The following is a 15,252-nucleotide window of genomic DNA, read 5'->3' on the forward strand; positions in this document are numbered from 1 at the left end:
GAACTCCAACCTCTGGATTGAACAGGGCATTTTGCCTCCCGTACAGGCACAATCCCTGTGTTTCCTTCCAGAGTCATTTACACAGCAGCCAAAAAAGCTCTTGCAGCCTTTCACAGCCTATCACTGTCCTCCCAGCAAGTCACCTACTTCCAGATCTTCAGGTGGGGCATGACCCCAGAGCAGGCAAAGACATGGTGGCAAGGATGGGTCCAAGAGGGCAGAGCAGTTGTGCAAGCAACATTTGGGAACACAAAAGCTTTATAATGAAAAAATAATAAGAATTAAAAATAGACCACATATCTGTGCTTATCTGGGTGCCTGGGAAAGGCCAGAGATTGACAGTTCCAGATGAGAGAGATCCTGCTTTCTCCTAGTTCTCTGACACAAGGCTCACTGCTGCACCCAGCAGAGTTCACAGGAATAGGGAGCTCCCAAGAGGAACCTCCGAAAACACCTGCTACAAACTCAGGGGGTCAGAAAAACTCCAAAACCCTCCTGGTACCACTCCATGCCCAGTCAGCCAGCAGCATATCTGAAAATCCATCTTCTTCCTCACCACCCAGCTCCAGGATGCATCCAGCTTCTCTCCCCTCCTTGCATGTGCCCAGTGCCTGGCACAACACACAGACCCCACAAGTGCAGCAGGCAGCACCCACTGCAGCCCTGCACAGGGCTGTGTGACAGTCCCCAGCCAACATGCCCTGGGTTAAACCCAGGCAGCTGGCAGCAGCAACCAGCAGAGCTTGCCTCCAGCACGGACACAGAGGCGCTGCAAAGTCTGTATTAAGCACAACACCAGGCCCCGAGAGCTCTTGTCATTGTCCCCCGTGGAAGTGACAGGCCCCCAAGTGGTGACAGCAACAGCAGCAGATGAGAGGAGGGTGGTTGGGAATTAAGGTTTTCTTTCTTAGACTAACCAGCTTCTTGGCTTCAAAAGCATCTCGCTCATCTCGAAGTTTCTTGTTCATTTCTCTGCTCCAAAGGAAGACACAGGAAAGACACAATGAGATGCTTGTCAAAAGTTAAGTAAACCCCAACATTTGAAAGTGAGAACAGAAAGAGAGCTTGGGAACAGAGATAAAGATGTTGTTTATAGCCAGACGTGTCGGGATTTCCATGTATCCCAGCCGAGGTCATGGGCTCTACATGGTTGCCTTAGCCAGCAGGAAAGACTAAATTTCTCCAGAGGAGGGATTACCTCGTGAAATAACATAGCCTGTAATGTGCCAGAGCTGGCCAAATTGCACAACTCTGTCTGGACCTAGAAAAACAAGCAGAGTCTAAACACTGCTTGAATACAATCCTGTGGCTTTCCATAGGGGAAATGAGCACAGTGCTGAAACCTCAGCCCTTTACAGTCATAAGAGCTCAGCATTTCCCTCCAGCCTTCACCAGTTCTCACCTGAGGAGCTCCAGCTGTCGAAGGAGGCTTTGTTTCTCTTTCTGCATGTTCTTGGAGACTCTAAACACATCCCTGGGCAAAAGATATTTTAAAATAAGGGGAAATAAATTAATGGGAGAGAAAATACAAACATCCCTCTCTCAGGGGCACTCATGGTATTCTCAAAGACAAGAGCATGCCTTATGCTTAGGAGAATTCAGAGGAAGCAGCACTGTTCTGGGAGCTCGGATGGTTGTACCAGAGCTCTCCTGCTCTCCTCAAACATGAGAGCAGGTAACTCATCCTATCCACTTCCTCAGCTATTGGAAATGGGAAGGATGCTCACTGCCATCTGGATCTGAAATCTCTCAATGTTTTATATAGGCATTATTAGATTTAACCCAGAAATGGAAACAGAATTGATTAGAAGATGATCTTTAAAGCGAACATTACAGAGGGGATGGTGAACTAGAAGCCTCCTTTAGGGCTGAGGAACATCTGTATTTTTGTACTGATTTTCTAGAACATATTCATTTCCCACAGAAGGTAGGCAAGAGTTAGCAGTATCACTCTCTATTTAGGCCCAAAAGACCATTGGGATGCTTCTTCTAGTCCCCAAAATATGACAGGGAATCTTCTAATGAGACCAAGGCTCCTAACTAGGGATACTTATTAATTAACTGCTTGCCCACCTTTCCTTCTCTGTCCATGTATTTGCCCTAACACTCCCCCTTTCCTGTTTTTTCCCACCTGTCCTTCTGCTCTTGCTCAATCTGAGCCTCTTTCTGGAGCTTCTGTAATTGTCCCTTCACTGCCTCTAGCTCCCATTTGCTTTTCTCCAGCTCTTCCAGCAGGTTTTCATTCAGGTGCCGGAGCCTTTCGTTCTGCACGCGCGTCTCCAGCTGCTCCGAGTTCAGTGACTGCAGCTGATGTTCCAGCTGCAATAGGAGAGGAGGAAGAGGAAGGGTTAAACACAGAGGATGGGGTTTGTGCTACAACCACAACTGTAAAAACAAGCTGAAAAAGCAGATGCAAACAGTGAGGCAGAAGGGGGTAAAATAACCCTAAGTCTACAGAGCCACCAGTGGCATCGAGAAGGTGAACTGGAAGGAATTCTCTCTCATGGTGTCAGCACTGGGGAATGAAGCAATGCAATTAGGCACAGCTGAGGAACTGCTTCAGGCAGCAGGAGCAGCCTGATGCTGTCAGACATTGTAGGACTCAGAGTGCAAATGGGGGTCAAAGGAGGACTGGAAAAATTTGGGTGGGAGCAGGGTTGTGTCTGTCAGGACTTATTAAGCAGAGTTGTTGAAGTGCATCCTCTAGTTTAGGGGCTTCCTGAGCCCATAGCAGCTGAAAGGAGGATATATTGAGGTGCTAGGGGCATTTCACACTACACCTGGAAAGTGAAGTGATTGGGTGGCCTGCTAGAGAGAGGACCTTGGGCTAGACATGTAATTTAAGTGCCACCGGGGCGCAGCGGCACTCTAGGCAGCACAAGCCCCAAGCACAACTAACAAGCCTGATTTGGGAAGTTCAAAGCCTGCTGCCATGTACTCAGCCAGTGACTCAATTCCTTACAAATGGCTGGCATAGTCTGAGAAAGAGACAGACAGATGTAGCAGCCAAAGACGCCCCTCTCAGATGACAAGAAGGGCATTCCAAGAGGGATCAGGGTGACACTGCAGTATCTAGCCAGCCACACCAGCTAACCAGGGCCCTCTGCTGAAGCTGCTGCTACACAGAAACTCCAGTACCCACATGAGAACTTACAGCCCAAAATAAAGGCATGCAATCCATGCTTATAACTAGAGAGAAACACCAGGAATCAGGTCTGATCGGGGTAGCAGGTGGCAGAGTCAGCCTCCACATTTACACCTTCAGCTTGCCTTTTCTCTCAGCCTACTTTCTCTCCCTCTCAAAAGAAAAATAAAGCAGCACACCATGGCAGAAGATAAAATGCTTTTTTCTTGCTACCCTCCTCTCTGCCAGCACACACGTACAGCTGTCAAGAGCAGGAATGACTAGATCTGACGTTTCCTAGGTTCCTTGAAACACAGCCTCACCTCTCTCCTCACTGAGGCTAGAAGGGCAAGCCACACCCAGCTTTGCCTGGCGTCCCCCACTCCTGTGGACACTGGGGAATATTTCAGCAAGACTACATGTGCTGAGCAGTGGAGTTGAGACTGAAAACCAGCCATCCCTGCTTACAGCCTTCGGATCCTTCAATAAGCCAAGAAATCAGCTTTAAATAAAGCAACCTGCCCCTCCCTAAAAAGTTTCCATCACGCTCAACTCTCCCATTTATTTGGTCTGTCCTTGGAAGCAATGCTGTAGAATAGCACCCTCACAGTACTGGTCTTAGGCCACAAGAGGGACCCGATTATCCAGGCAGCTCAGTACAAGCCTCCGTTAAGAGCACCAGAGCTGACTATTTCAGTGACAGCAAGTGTCCATGCAGCTCTAGTGTTCTACTCTCTCCCTCAGCAAGAGCAGATGCTACCTAGGAAGAGCATGCCTGAGCTCCTAACTATGGTTCCTTCCCTTCACATACCCTTCCCATCTATGGTCCTTGGACTAGGGATGCTACAGGCCACATCTCTGACTATTCTTCCTTTCAATGAATATTTACAAGCCTCTTTGTTTGTCCAATTCATTTTTGAACTGCTGATATTACCTGCCTCTTGGGACCAAAAGTCCAGCACTGATCTCTACATAAAGAAGTGTGTTCTTGTAAATCAAATTCATACTGGTCTCATTGAGTGTCCCTCACCTTTGCTGCTGCAGGACTTGAGGAATAACAGTTTTGTGTAGACCTTATCCATCACTTCTGAGTTCATAAATCTCACATGCATCTTCCCTCAGTCTCCTTCTCTCCAAACCTAAAAGTCTAGACTTTCCTGGTTTCTCTTCCTAAGGCAAATTTTCCATTTTCTTAATAATATTAGCACTCTGTATCTTCATACTTGAGAAGGACACAGTGGAATCAGAGGAGACCAGAACAGCACACACTGTGGCACATCAAAGATGTGGGCAGCAGTAAAACCACATCCTCTGTGTTATTCTCAATACCCTTGCTGATGGCACCTCACTTGTGCTGGCTTTTCCAGCTGCTGGACAATGAGCTGATGATTTTGGAGAAGTCCTGTTCTATCCACATCACAGCTGGGTATCCAACTGGGATACCCCTGGTCTTCAGCATCTTGCAGGTACCTGCCATGACTTGTTTCTTTGGGGGCCACATCTCAGTTCTCGAGACACCAAGGAAAAAGACACCTGGAATGGACCATCCATACAAATTTCCATGCTGGGGATGGCAGGCTAAAGGGAAGCTTGTGCTTTGATCTTTTATGTGACTGATCAATCAGAATGTCATCAAGTGCCCAAATGCAAGTATACAATGTGCACCTCACTAAGTGTCACAGAACTGTTCACTCTGGGTCATTTTGGAGTAGCCAGAATATAAAAACTAGAGAAATCTGGCTCTTTTATGTCCACACACATCTTCCTTACACACCAGAAAAAGCTTCAAACTCACAACTTTCAAATTTTTACCCCATGTTCCTTGCCAGCATTGTACAATTGATAGGAAGATTGTGCCAAGGGAACACAGAGCAGATAAGAAAATGCATGAACAAAACATTCACAGAACAGCATTGCAGCTGAAGACAAACCAATTATTTGACAAACCATTTCAACACCTTCAGAGACAGGAGAGGACTTCACTAGCTAGAGCCAAATTATCTAGTGCCAAACCCTCAGCAGCTGAACACCATTTTCCATCCGAAAATGCCTGAGCAGAAAGAAGCAGAGGGGGATGTGCTTTGTTAGAAAGGATTCGGATCCCATTACCTTCTTCTGGCGGTAGAGGATTTTCTCCAGCTCCTGCTCTTTGTTGTGCAGTTCCTTCTGGAGCAGGTTACTCCTGTCGTGTCTCAGCGCCTCCTGCAGAAGTAAAGACACAGAGCTGTGCACAGCACCCAGCACAGAGCTGTTCCTTGGCCAGATGAGCCACCACCTCTACTTCAGAACAAAGGAAGGTTGCCTTCAAGCCAAGAGAGAGAGAAAAGTACCTGGCAGACCAGCCTCTCCCTTTCTGCTTTGATCTGTTGCTCCATTTCTTCATAAAGGCACCTGACTTCTCGATCATGATCTGACTCCTTCCTACAAAACACAGGTGCACGCAGGTCAGGAGAGAAAAAGAGTACAGAAAGGAAAGAGGAAGGTGGGAACAGATTCCTACCAACAGCTGTGTGGCACTGAGTGGGATTTTAACCAGACTAGATGTTATGGGTGAGGACTGCTGCAGAGCAAACCCATGGGAACAGACCAAGATAGAGTCATTTTATTACAGCAAGAAATATCTTTCTTACTGGTGCACCCTGTAACCCAGTCTCTCCTAGCATGAGGCAGGATCCAAACATCAACTGGCTCCTGGCAGCAAATGGCCATGATGTTCTCCTTACCTCTTCAATGCTTGCTCCATAGACTCCTTCTCATGATTCACCTCCTTTATGTACGACGAAACACGCAACAGAAACTCTTCAAAATTGGATAAGAGCTCCGGACGCTCCTTTCGTAGGCGAGCCCAGAGCTCCCGAATCTCATGTGGGCTGCAGCAAGCATACAGGAGAGAAGGAAAGCCAAAGGGTTACTGTGTCATCTCATGGGCTGTTATTCCAACTCCAACATGCACTCAGGACAGACTGCCATTCTCCTGTGATCATCTCTGTTACACCATTACAGCCAAGAGGGAAAGTGGACAGTGACAAAGCATGCATGTGGAGTGAGATCTATTGTAGGTCAAAGTAAAAGAGGTCATCTGCAAGAAGGAAAGAAAAATAATCTAGGAAGCAAACATGGAATGATTGCTTTTCCAAATATTCATAGATAAATTTGGTGTCTACATTAAGACTTGGAGAAATGAATATCCAGCAAATTTGCTGTGTGTTATGGTCAAACTGTTATAGCACACAAAGTTTAGCACACATGACACATCTTTGGTGTTTTTCTTACACTCAGACTGTACTGGTGGCTGCTACAGTCCTCCTTAGTTTTTTTACAGGTTTGGAAACTGAAGCACAAAAAAAGATGCAAATTTGCTGAAGTGTCACATCAGGATAACAATGGAAGAAACCCTGGAAAACCAAAGATGTCTTTTTCTGAATCTACAATAATGATTACACTGTTTTGACATTTAATTCATTGCAACTTGAACACAGCACTTCCAAACTTCATTCCCAAAGTGTCTTGTAAGCCTGCAGACATCACTTCATGTTTCTTTTTAGAGAAGATCTTATTTAATTTTTTTTTAATCATTAAACACTTTGGAAAAACTGCCTTGAAAGATACAGAATAATTATACCTATAGTCAGAATCCAAATAGCTATTTTTCTTTGCCCGTGTATTAGTCTCCCTTAGTATTCTTTGGGGAAACACACAAGCGAAACAAACCAAGCAAAAAGCTTTTGATTTCCTCTGCCAGTACTGTATGACAGCCTTCTTTTTCTGTCCCAAGTTTAAAAAGCTATAGCACTTCATCAGATCTTCATATTTGAAATAAAAGAACATACTGAGTCGTGTTAAGAAATGAAACTTTCTTTCTAGAGAAAACAGTGAAAATTTTTCATATTCCTGCTCTCACCCCAATCAGCTCCTGCTTGATATTACTGCTTTACAACAGCTGGTTTGGCACAAATATGTGACATGTAGTAGCTAGTAAACTCATTGCATAAAACTGCCAGTAAGTGGTCAAAATAAAACACAAGATAATTCCACTTTGGACTTCTGCTTCTCAAAGCAGAGTTATAAACAGTAGAGACTGTTTTCCCAGAGCAGTAATATGGCCTTTCACAGTGTCATCCTGTTGTTTGAAGCCTAACAGCTTTCCAGAATTTCTTCCAGACAGAAGTTGTTTATCAATAAAACATGCAGGTGCTTTGCATCACAATGAAAATAACAAAAAAAAAAAAGTCTGTTTTGTGACAGATGTGCCTCTGAAAGCAGCAAACTACATCACTTTCAGCTTCTGTTTCCAATCCTGTCGACCTCCTTCCCTAATCTGGACTGCTTCTTGAAAAATGGCAACACAGCTGGAGTGCAAAGCCTGAAAAGGAGGACAGCCACGGATGCAGTTGGGCACCCCAGGCCCTGCAGATGTGCATCAGTAAGAACCAGATAATGCCTCATGCTGGTAAGCCTAAAAAAAGGCTGGATGACACTGGGGCCTGCAGACTCCACTGGGGCTACGTGCAAGGGCATTAGTAGTACCAAGTTTCAAGGCTCACAGGAGCCCCCCTTTGCCCAGTTTAGCCTTTCACACTCTTGAAGACCAGCACAGTCCCAAGCAGCTCCTTGAGCACAGATCCTTCACAAAGACTCTTGGAAATGATTGTCTGAAAATATGTGAACAGTCACACACCATTTTGGAACAGAGAGCACACTCATCCCCCTTACCTCATCTAACCCTCACATGCTTCTTTTCATTTGCTGCCTGTGCTGGACTTGTATGCCTCCAGCTGTTCCATTTAACAGCTGTGTTATGAACTTGAATTTGGGAAACTGTGAAAAGCAATGAGCTAAAAGGAATTGGTACCCGATGAGGAAACCCAGACCACACTGCATTTGCTGCCAAGCACACGAAAACCCAAGGCAGCAGTGCAGAGAGTCCAAGCAGTACTTCAGAGAGCAAGCAGCTCAGTTCACCTCTTTGGTCTTTTCTGGTACTTTGAAGTTTTGGTACTGCCAGATCAAAACAGGGTAGAAGCAATGCCATATGACTCCCCTACTTACTCTTCAAACAACTGGGCTGCTCCAAGCTGCTCCATCATGGAACAGAATCGTTTCTCTTCATCATCATCATCATCTGCAGGGTCCAAGTCATCTGACCAGCCTGACTCGAAGGTCTCCTCATGCCTGGAGTGATCCATTCTCCCAGCCCCTTGACACAATTCAATCCCTATTAACTTTCCTGGTGGAAGGTGAAGAGAAGAAGAATAAATAAAGTCAAATTGGACGTCATTGAATAAGCTGCTATTTACATGGCAGCCTGACAGGGCTCCAGGAGAAGCCTCGTGCATGCTGCTGGTGCAGGATGCAGCTCCTGGTCAGCGAAGTGCCTCCCTTCTGACGTCCCGAGTGATGTCAGTGTCCGTTCCGCAGTGCTGGGACTGACCCTGGCTGCCAGCCCAGCCCAGGCTGCCGGGCTCCGCTCACATCTGTGTGCGGATGAGCCACCACCCCCGGCTCTGGGCTGCCAGCACGGGAAGCGTGGCCGAAGCTCGCTGCACACGGAGCGGCGCTCCGGGCTCCGCCAGCGCTCCCGCGCGTCCACCGGCCTGCGTGCCCGGCCCCGGACTGCACCATGCTGCAGCTCCTCCGCTTAAAAACAGGAGAGGAGGGGCTCATTACCCTCTGCTCTGAGTCAAGCGCTGCGCAACAAGGACTGCCTCTTGCTAGGATTGTGTACAGCAGAGTGAACTCGCCCTCCAAGCACCTCCTCCTGCCCCGTCCCACGTCCAGACGGCTTCCAGCTATCGGGATTGTTTCGTGCTGAGAATGCCACGAGAACCTCCTGCTATGCAAGGCATGTGACAAATACTGGTGCTGGGAACAAATCCTTCTCAAAGAAACAAACCGAGCAGTCCTATCCAAAACAAAGCCCCTCATCTGTATACAGAGGTCAGGCCTTCAGCAGGAGCTACTCCTCCTTTCCAAAATACATCTGCTTGGTTCAAAAGGCAGAAATTACATCCCAACTACGAGACCAGGAGTCAAGGATGTTCACAGAGCACAGAGAACATGAAGCTACTCTAAGGGGAAAAATATCCATCGTTATTACACTTCAAGGACTAGACTTTACCTCTTCTTACCTCCCTAAATCCAGAATTTAGCTGCTTCTCTTAAAATGTGCTGTAAAAAACTTGCGGTGTGGCGATCCAGGCCCTATTTAGTTAAAACCCGATGATCAGACAGTTCATTAAGGAGAACAGTTTAGATTAGGCACTTTTGATGTCTGCTTTTCAGAAAGAGTCATTATGTCTCATTATTTCTCTTCTACAGATGAGAAAATTGAGATGGAGATGGGAAAATTGAGGTAAAGAATGATCTGAAGATTGTTTTGATATCCTAGAAGGAGCAAGGAGCCCTCTCAAGAAGCAGACTTGATTGAAGCTTGAACTGCTTTCCCTTGACTTGCTCCTGCACACTCCATAAGAAAGACAGCCAGGCCAAACTCTTGAGTTAGGGCCAAAGTCAGTCTGGAAAGGATTTCCGTAATGCCAGACACAAAGAATAACCATAAAGAAAAGAAATGCAGACATTAAGTGCTTTGCCTAGACTGGAGCAAGTGCCATGGAGCCAGGCTGCCAGCACAGGGTGGTACCTAACACAAAGAGAAAACTTGCCTACCTCTTCCAGCAATGGCACTGAGGCAGATGCCCTCATGATGCCCATGGGACAAAAGCCTCATACAACGAGATTTGAGAGTAACCAAGTCATAACAGAGAGGGCACCGTGGATGTCAACGTGCCCAAATTGTGTCCATCACTTGCTACATATATGGACTGGAAAGCCCCCACTCCTGACAGGACTCTTGTTTCTGCCAAAGTAGTGGAACCAGACAAGAAGGACAGAGGCACAGGGCAGGAACAGGCGTAGTCAGCAGGCACTCAGAGGAATCAAGCAGTCCCTGTACAGGCTGGCCCAAGACAGAGGTTATTTGGTTTATTTAAATGAAATCTTTGCAACTTCTCCTCTCATGTGGCTGTTTCTGAACATTCAAATTGCAGCATTAAAAAGCCCTCTCTCCCAGGTTGTGAGAAAGCTAGGAGCAAACACAATCTGAGCAATCGGGACAGCAAAATTCAGGAGCCTCTTCCATCACTCCTGAAAACCCTAGACTACCTGTGTACACTTGCTTTGTCCTGATCCACTTAACACCTCTGCATGTCCAAGGAAGGCACTCAGAGGTGCAGATTTTCAGAGAGCTGACAAGGCAGATGTGCTCACCTGTGCTGTGGGGTGAGGACTCTGGTCAAGGATTAGCATTCTCCTAGTGTTTGGAAAATACAGCAGCAAGAAGGCAACAAAGGCTTATTTGCCAGTGGTCTAGCCTACCAACAAGACTCCTACTGATGCCCTTGAACAGCACGACTACCAGCTGGGGACAGTTGCCAAGAGGCACATTTCCATGCAGATGAACAACTTTCCAATCAGATAGCCAGGCACAGTTTGCAGCATGTACCCTCTCCAGCAGGAGATGTTCTGTGGCTGGCTCTACCAGGTAGGCAGCTCAAAGCCTCCAGGAGGGGGATACACACCCACCCTTCTCCAGTGATGCTCACATGAGCATGGAACATTTTCCTGCACAGCTGGTGCAGCTTCAGCAGAAACACTGCACTGTCTTTCTTGCCAATAAAAACCATCCTGTCACAGGTGGGCTTTTTCTTTCCTCTGCCTCTGTGCAGTCCTTACCTAGACCCATACTGAACTCCACAGGTGTCAGGTATCCTTTATTATTCTGTTCCAAGCTGTCAAAAACAGTCTCCAGCTGCTCAGGGGTTAGGGGGAGTTCACTCTGGAGCCGCTGCAAAGACAAAAGAATGCACAATCTTGAGGCATAGCTCAAGTCTTCCTTGTGAGTGTCCCTGCCATCCTCAGCTCTGGCCCACAGCAATGTGCCCTTTCAGCACTGCATCCTGCCCAGGGTGTGACAGTCTGCCAGTAGAGCTGAGGGATGACACAAACACCTGTCTGGAGTCATTGATATGTTGACTTTTTCCATTACTGGATGATTCAACCAGGACTTCAGAGAGGGAATTTCAGGTTCTATTGTTTGAAGAAAGCTCAACCTGCTTCCTCCCCACTACAGAACCACTGTCTCTAGCTCACTGCCTGCCTCCCTCCACTCCTGCTCAGTGGTGGCACTGCCAGCCTCCTGTGACCACTGCTGCTCCCAGGAGAGCTCTGGGCACACCAGGTACCAGCTCCATCTCTTTGGCCAGGGAGGGAGGTCAGACTTGTGGGTATCTGGATTCAGTTCCAAGCTCTTGCAGATCCCAAAGGAAATCTTCAGTCCATAACAGTGAGTTAGCTTTCCTCTGTCACTTTCTGCCTGCTGGGACTGTATCACTACTCCCATGGACAAGGAGCAAAACAATTCCCCTTCATAATGCACATCCAGAGCACCTAGTGTGGAGGGCACCCAAAGAAACAAACAACAAATAATAAAACCTTGTAACTGTCCATTAAACATGCAGCTTTACATAAAAACTTTATAAAATTTATTAATATAACTATAAAAATTAGGCATCACACCAAAGCAAAATGAGTCAATATTTAAAGTGGCATGAACCTGTCAAGTGTTATTTATGGATGTAGGGAGAGATGGGGCAGGAGAAAAACAATCCACATGTAACCTTTCTGATAAACTTTTACAGAAAAAGTCACTAAGAACTACAGGGAATTTGTTAACAAGTACTTTTGTAACAGAAAGCAGCAAAACACATATTTGTAGAGCAAAGTTATAGCTCAGGTCTAAGGTAAATTTTTGGATTAGGCTTTAACTATGACTGTATAACTTGGTCATCTCAACTTTTTTTAGAGAGGTTGATGCATTGTTCATTGTGTAGGTTTTTTGGGGGACTTGTTTTGGGTTTTTTTTAAATTAGACCAAAGATTTTTTTTTTTCCCCTCCAGATTTCCCATCCACTACATACTTGATGTTTGCAAAAACAGACATAACTTTTTTTATTTTATGCATTCCTTAAAAATTTTGAATTGCCGTCCCACTTGTCTCAGGAATTCTCTGGAGGTGTGAGGCCCTCCTGGGAATTTTAGTTCCTAGCAGGTGTCTGTGCCAGAGTTTGGTTCCTAGAAATCTGAATAAGACAGATGCCACATGCACACCCACACTTCCCAAGAGTGGAGGTGTGCCACATTGTCCCCTGTTTTGCCACCCATGACTTTACAGATCCTCCCAGGACAAAGGAAGCAGCACAAAGGGAATGTTTTACCCTCACCTGCATGTCCATCTTGGTGATAAAACCCTTCACATCCTTGTCACACAGCTGGAAGAGCTCCCTTGCCTTCTCAAGCATCTCCACCTGCACATCTTCCAGTCTGCTCATTTGGCTGGGAGGAGAAACACGAGGAGCCACCCCATTCTCCTCACCCCCTTCCTCTTTTCCTTCCCAGCAGACATATCCCAAGAGCACTCCACTCTGGTTCTCCATCTTCTCAAAGTCTTCTTCCCCCAGGCACAGCCAAACAGAAGAGCTGTGGGGCAGGAAACAGAGAAAACCCAGTCAAACATGACCCTCCACTTCCAAGCCACACATGATATAGTTAAATGCCTGGATGGTTGACAGAACAACATTCAGCATCCGTATCTGGACAAAATACCCTTTGAAGCCCCCTCCAACCCACAGTATTCCATGGATCTGTGAACTGAGCAGAGGGGGGAAGGAAGTTTGTGTCAGAGACGCACCACACTGAGGCACACACCACATATAGATTAAACCCTGTACACAACATGGGTGTGTTCAGCATTCCACACATCTGTAACCCTCCACCCTGCACCCAGCAGGGCGGCCCTGTTGCCATCTCTCCTCCTCTGCCTCAGACCCACAGTCCAGTCAGAGTTCTTTGCTGGTGAAAGCCAGCGGCCAAGGGAAGGTTTCAGTGGAGTCAGGAGGGTGAGAAGGGAACATTGAAGCACACAGGTAAATCTGCATGGGAGCACAGTGATAGCCCCATGTCAGCTAAGATGGGGCTCAAACGCTGCAAGCTGCTCCTCTCTGGTCTTGGTTCCTCTGGCAATAACATGTACTTTGCTTTCTCTTGTTGCATTTCTGCACCACACCTTCGAGCACCAAACCTGCATTAAAACTGCAAGAATCCAGAGCAGGATGAGAGCAGATAAGAGGATGATCTGTGCAAGTGACAGAAGAAAGAGAAGAAATGTCACTCCCAGCCCTCTCTCAGCCAGGTCTTCTGTCTGGCCTTCCACCTCTCACATTTTCTTATTAATGCTTTCCAAACAGTAGCTCCATCTTTTTTTTTTTTTTAATGCTGTTACAGTACAAAGAAAGGTCAGACAATTCCTACACTGGGAAAAATTTAATAAGCTGGGCACTCCTGACCTCTTGCCTTCAAGAGTCTGTTTTGAGAACTCATGAGCTGCCAAACAGAATTTTAATCTGAAACATTCACCTTTATAGGAAGGAAACCACAAAACTATGGAGACATTTCAGAGGCCAAAGAAAATATTTCCCATCACTTACAAGTACCTAAAGCAAAAAGGAAGGGTAGCACCCAATTCAGCTTGGCACTGTGACTGTACAATGCCTACAACGCACCCCTACACCAAGCCACCTTCTGACTTACTGATCTCATGGAATCAGACACCTTCTCCAGACAGCTCCTCTTCAGCAATGCCACCACATTTCTGAAGCCTTGTTGCACCAATTGCTTTAGATTTCTCCGTCTGCAGACTTGTTTTCTGCATTGCAGGGCAGAAGTGAGCTGTGCAAGCAGGCTGAGAGCAGATTTAAACAGTGCTGGACAAAGAGGGCTTGAGGGTTGGGTTGCTTGCGTTTTCTTAACCTCCAAGAAATTAAAAGCCACGTACAGATGCCACGATAACAAACAAACTAATTCTGTTTGCACTCCTGGTACAATGGGAGGATAAAGAGCACGATGGCCAGGAAGAATGACACATGTGAGAAGGATACGAAGCTGATACAAAAGGAGAAGGCGATTGCGCCCCACGCTCCCTGACTCTGTTTATTACTGCTGCTCCGTGAGCCAGCGGGTGGTTCTGCTTCACAGAACAAGCAGAACGCTTCATTCCCCCTTTCAAATCGCTGTTTTTCCAGGGCACCTCTGTTCCAAATAAATATTGGCTCAAGTGACACTCAACTCTGCAGAAGACTACCTATAAATGGGGACTATTACTTGTTTCTAGTCAAGTAAACATCCCTGGCAAGCAATGGACACAGAACTGGACCCAAGCTTTGGGGAATACAGCAGAGAAAGGAAAGGGAGAAAGCATAAAAAATAAGGAGGTAGACCATGTTTTTCTCTTTTGCTCTTTCTCAAACAAACCCTCCTACCAAGCACTTTTTGTGTTATGGAGCCAACACAGCAAAATTTGGAGACTAAAGTTAGATTCTATACCTTAGCCGGACAGTCAGCTTGCTTCTGATGACAAGACCGTGTGTGTAAGTAATAAAGTCAGAAAGGACACCAGCTTACTTTTCATGGTCAAGTAAAACTGACAAAGCTGGCCTTGAAAGAAAAACAAAAAGGACCCAAATATCTTATGCTTCCTAGATTTTACAGGTGATTATGGTGAGGAATAACAGCCACCCTGGTGAATAATAATTACTGGCTTCTACAGGCACCTTTCTGAAGGTTTTTTCCAGACCCATTCCTTTTGCAAAGATACAGCCTCAGCACAAGCAGCATCCTGTTCCAGACAGCAGCAGGGGTGGAAAGCAAAAGGGATATCAAAACAAGAACCAGGACAGGATTGGAGAAAATAGCCAGAATAAGAAAAGGCACAAGTAAGCAAAGTTTTTTAAAACATCCCTCAAGCTGCCTAAGAGACACTGAGAACCCCAGAAGTAAAGATGACCTTACTTTCCTATTATCAGCTTCATCAGTTCTAGAGCAGCCCACACAGTTGATGTGTCCCCAGCTTTGCTGCAGCAAACAAAAGGTGCTGCAAGGAGGATGTTCTGTTCTCTCTCAGAGACATTTTTTGAAGCTGAAATCCAACCCATTACATCCCTACCTCTAGCATTTCCTCATTTTATCAAAAGCCCAGCTGCACTGTAGCTCCCAAACATTGGCTGAGTTAAAAGCCT

The 15,252-nt window shown here is 46.3% G+C and overlaps 1 protein-coding gene across 15 annotated transcripts in view; it reads right to left on the minus strand.

Annotated features, from left to right (window-relative positions):
* CRACR2B (calcium release activated channel regulator 2B) overlaps window positions 1–15,252 on the minus strand; it is a 46,433-nt gene that overhangs the window by 14,222 nt on the left and 16,959 nt on the right. For 14 of the 15 annotated variants that reach the window (XR_009486902.1, XR_009486903.1, XM_059849124.1 and 11 more), the window contains 9 exons: window positions 12,403–12,658; window positions 10,856–10,967; window positions 8,174–8,351; window positions 5,848–5,994; window positions 5,455–5,545; window positions 5,234–5,326; window positions 2,132–2,319; window positions 1,403–1,474; window positions 918–972 (listed from right to left, as the gene is read on the minus strand). Coding sequence is in view for 13 of the 15 variants with exons in the window: in XM_059849124.1 (XP_059705107.1) it covers window positions 918–972; window positions 1,403–1,474; window positions 2,132–2,319; window positions 5,234–5,326; window positions 5,455–5,545; window positions 5,848–5,994; window positions 8,174–8,351; window positions 10,856–10,967; window positions 12,403–12,658 (1,192 nt within the window). In the remaining 2 variants the exon portion in view is untranslated. Of the gene's footprint in view, window positions 1–917; window positions 973–1,402; window positions 1,475–2,131; window positions 2,320–5,233; window positions 5,327–5,454; window positions 5,546–5,847; window positions 5,995–8,173; window positions 8,352–10,855; window positions 10,968–12,402; window positions 12,659–13,768; window positions 13,927–15,252 lie in introns of those variants that run through there. The other variant, XM_059849140.1, reaches the window with a different exon arrangement.

The sequence above is a fragment of the Haemorhous mexicanus genome, chromosome 6 (genome assembly GCF_027477595.1).
Source record: "Haemorhous mexicanus isolate bHaeMex1 chromosome 6, bHaeMex1.pri, whole genome shotgun sequence".
In the NCBI taxonomy this organism is placed as follows: domain Eukaryota; kingdom Metazoa; phylum Chordata; class Aves; order Passeriformes; family Fringillidae; genus Haemorhous; species Haemorhous mexicanus.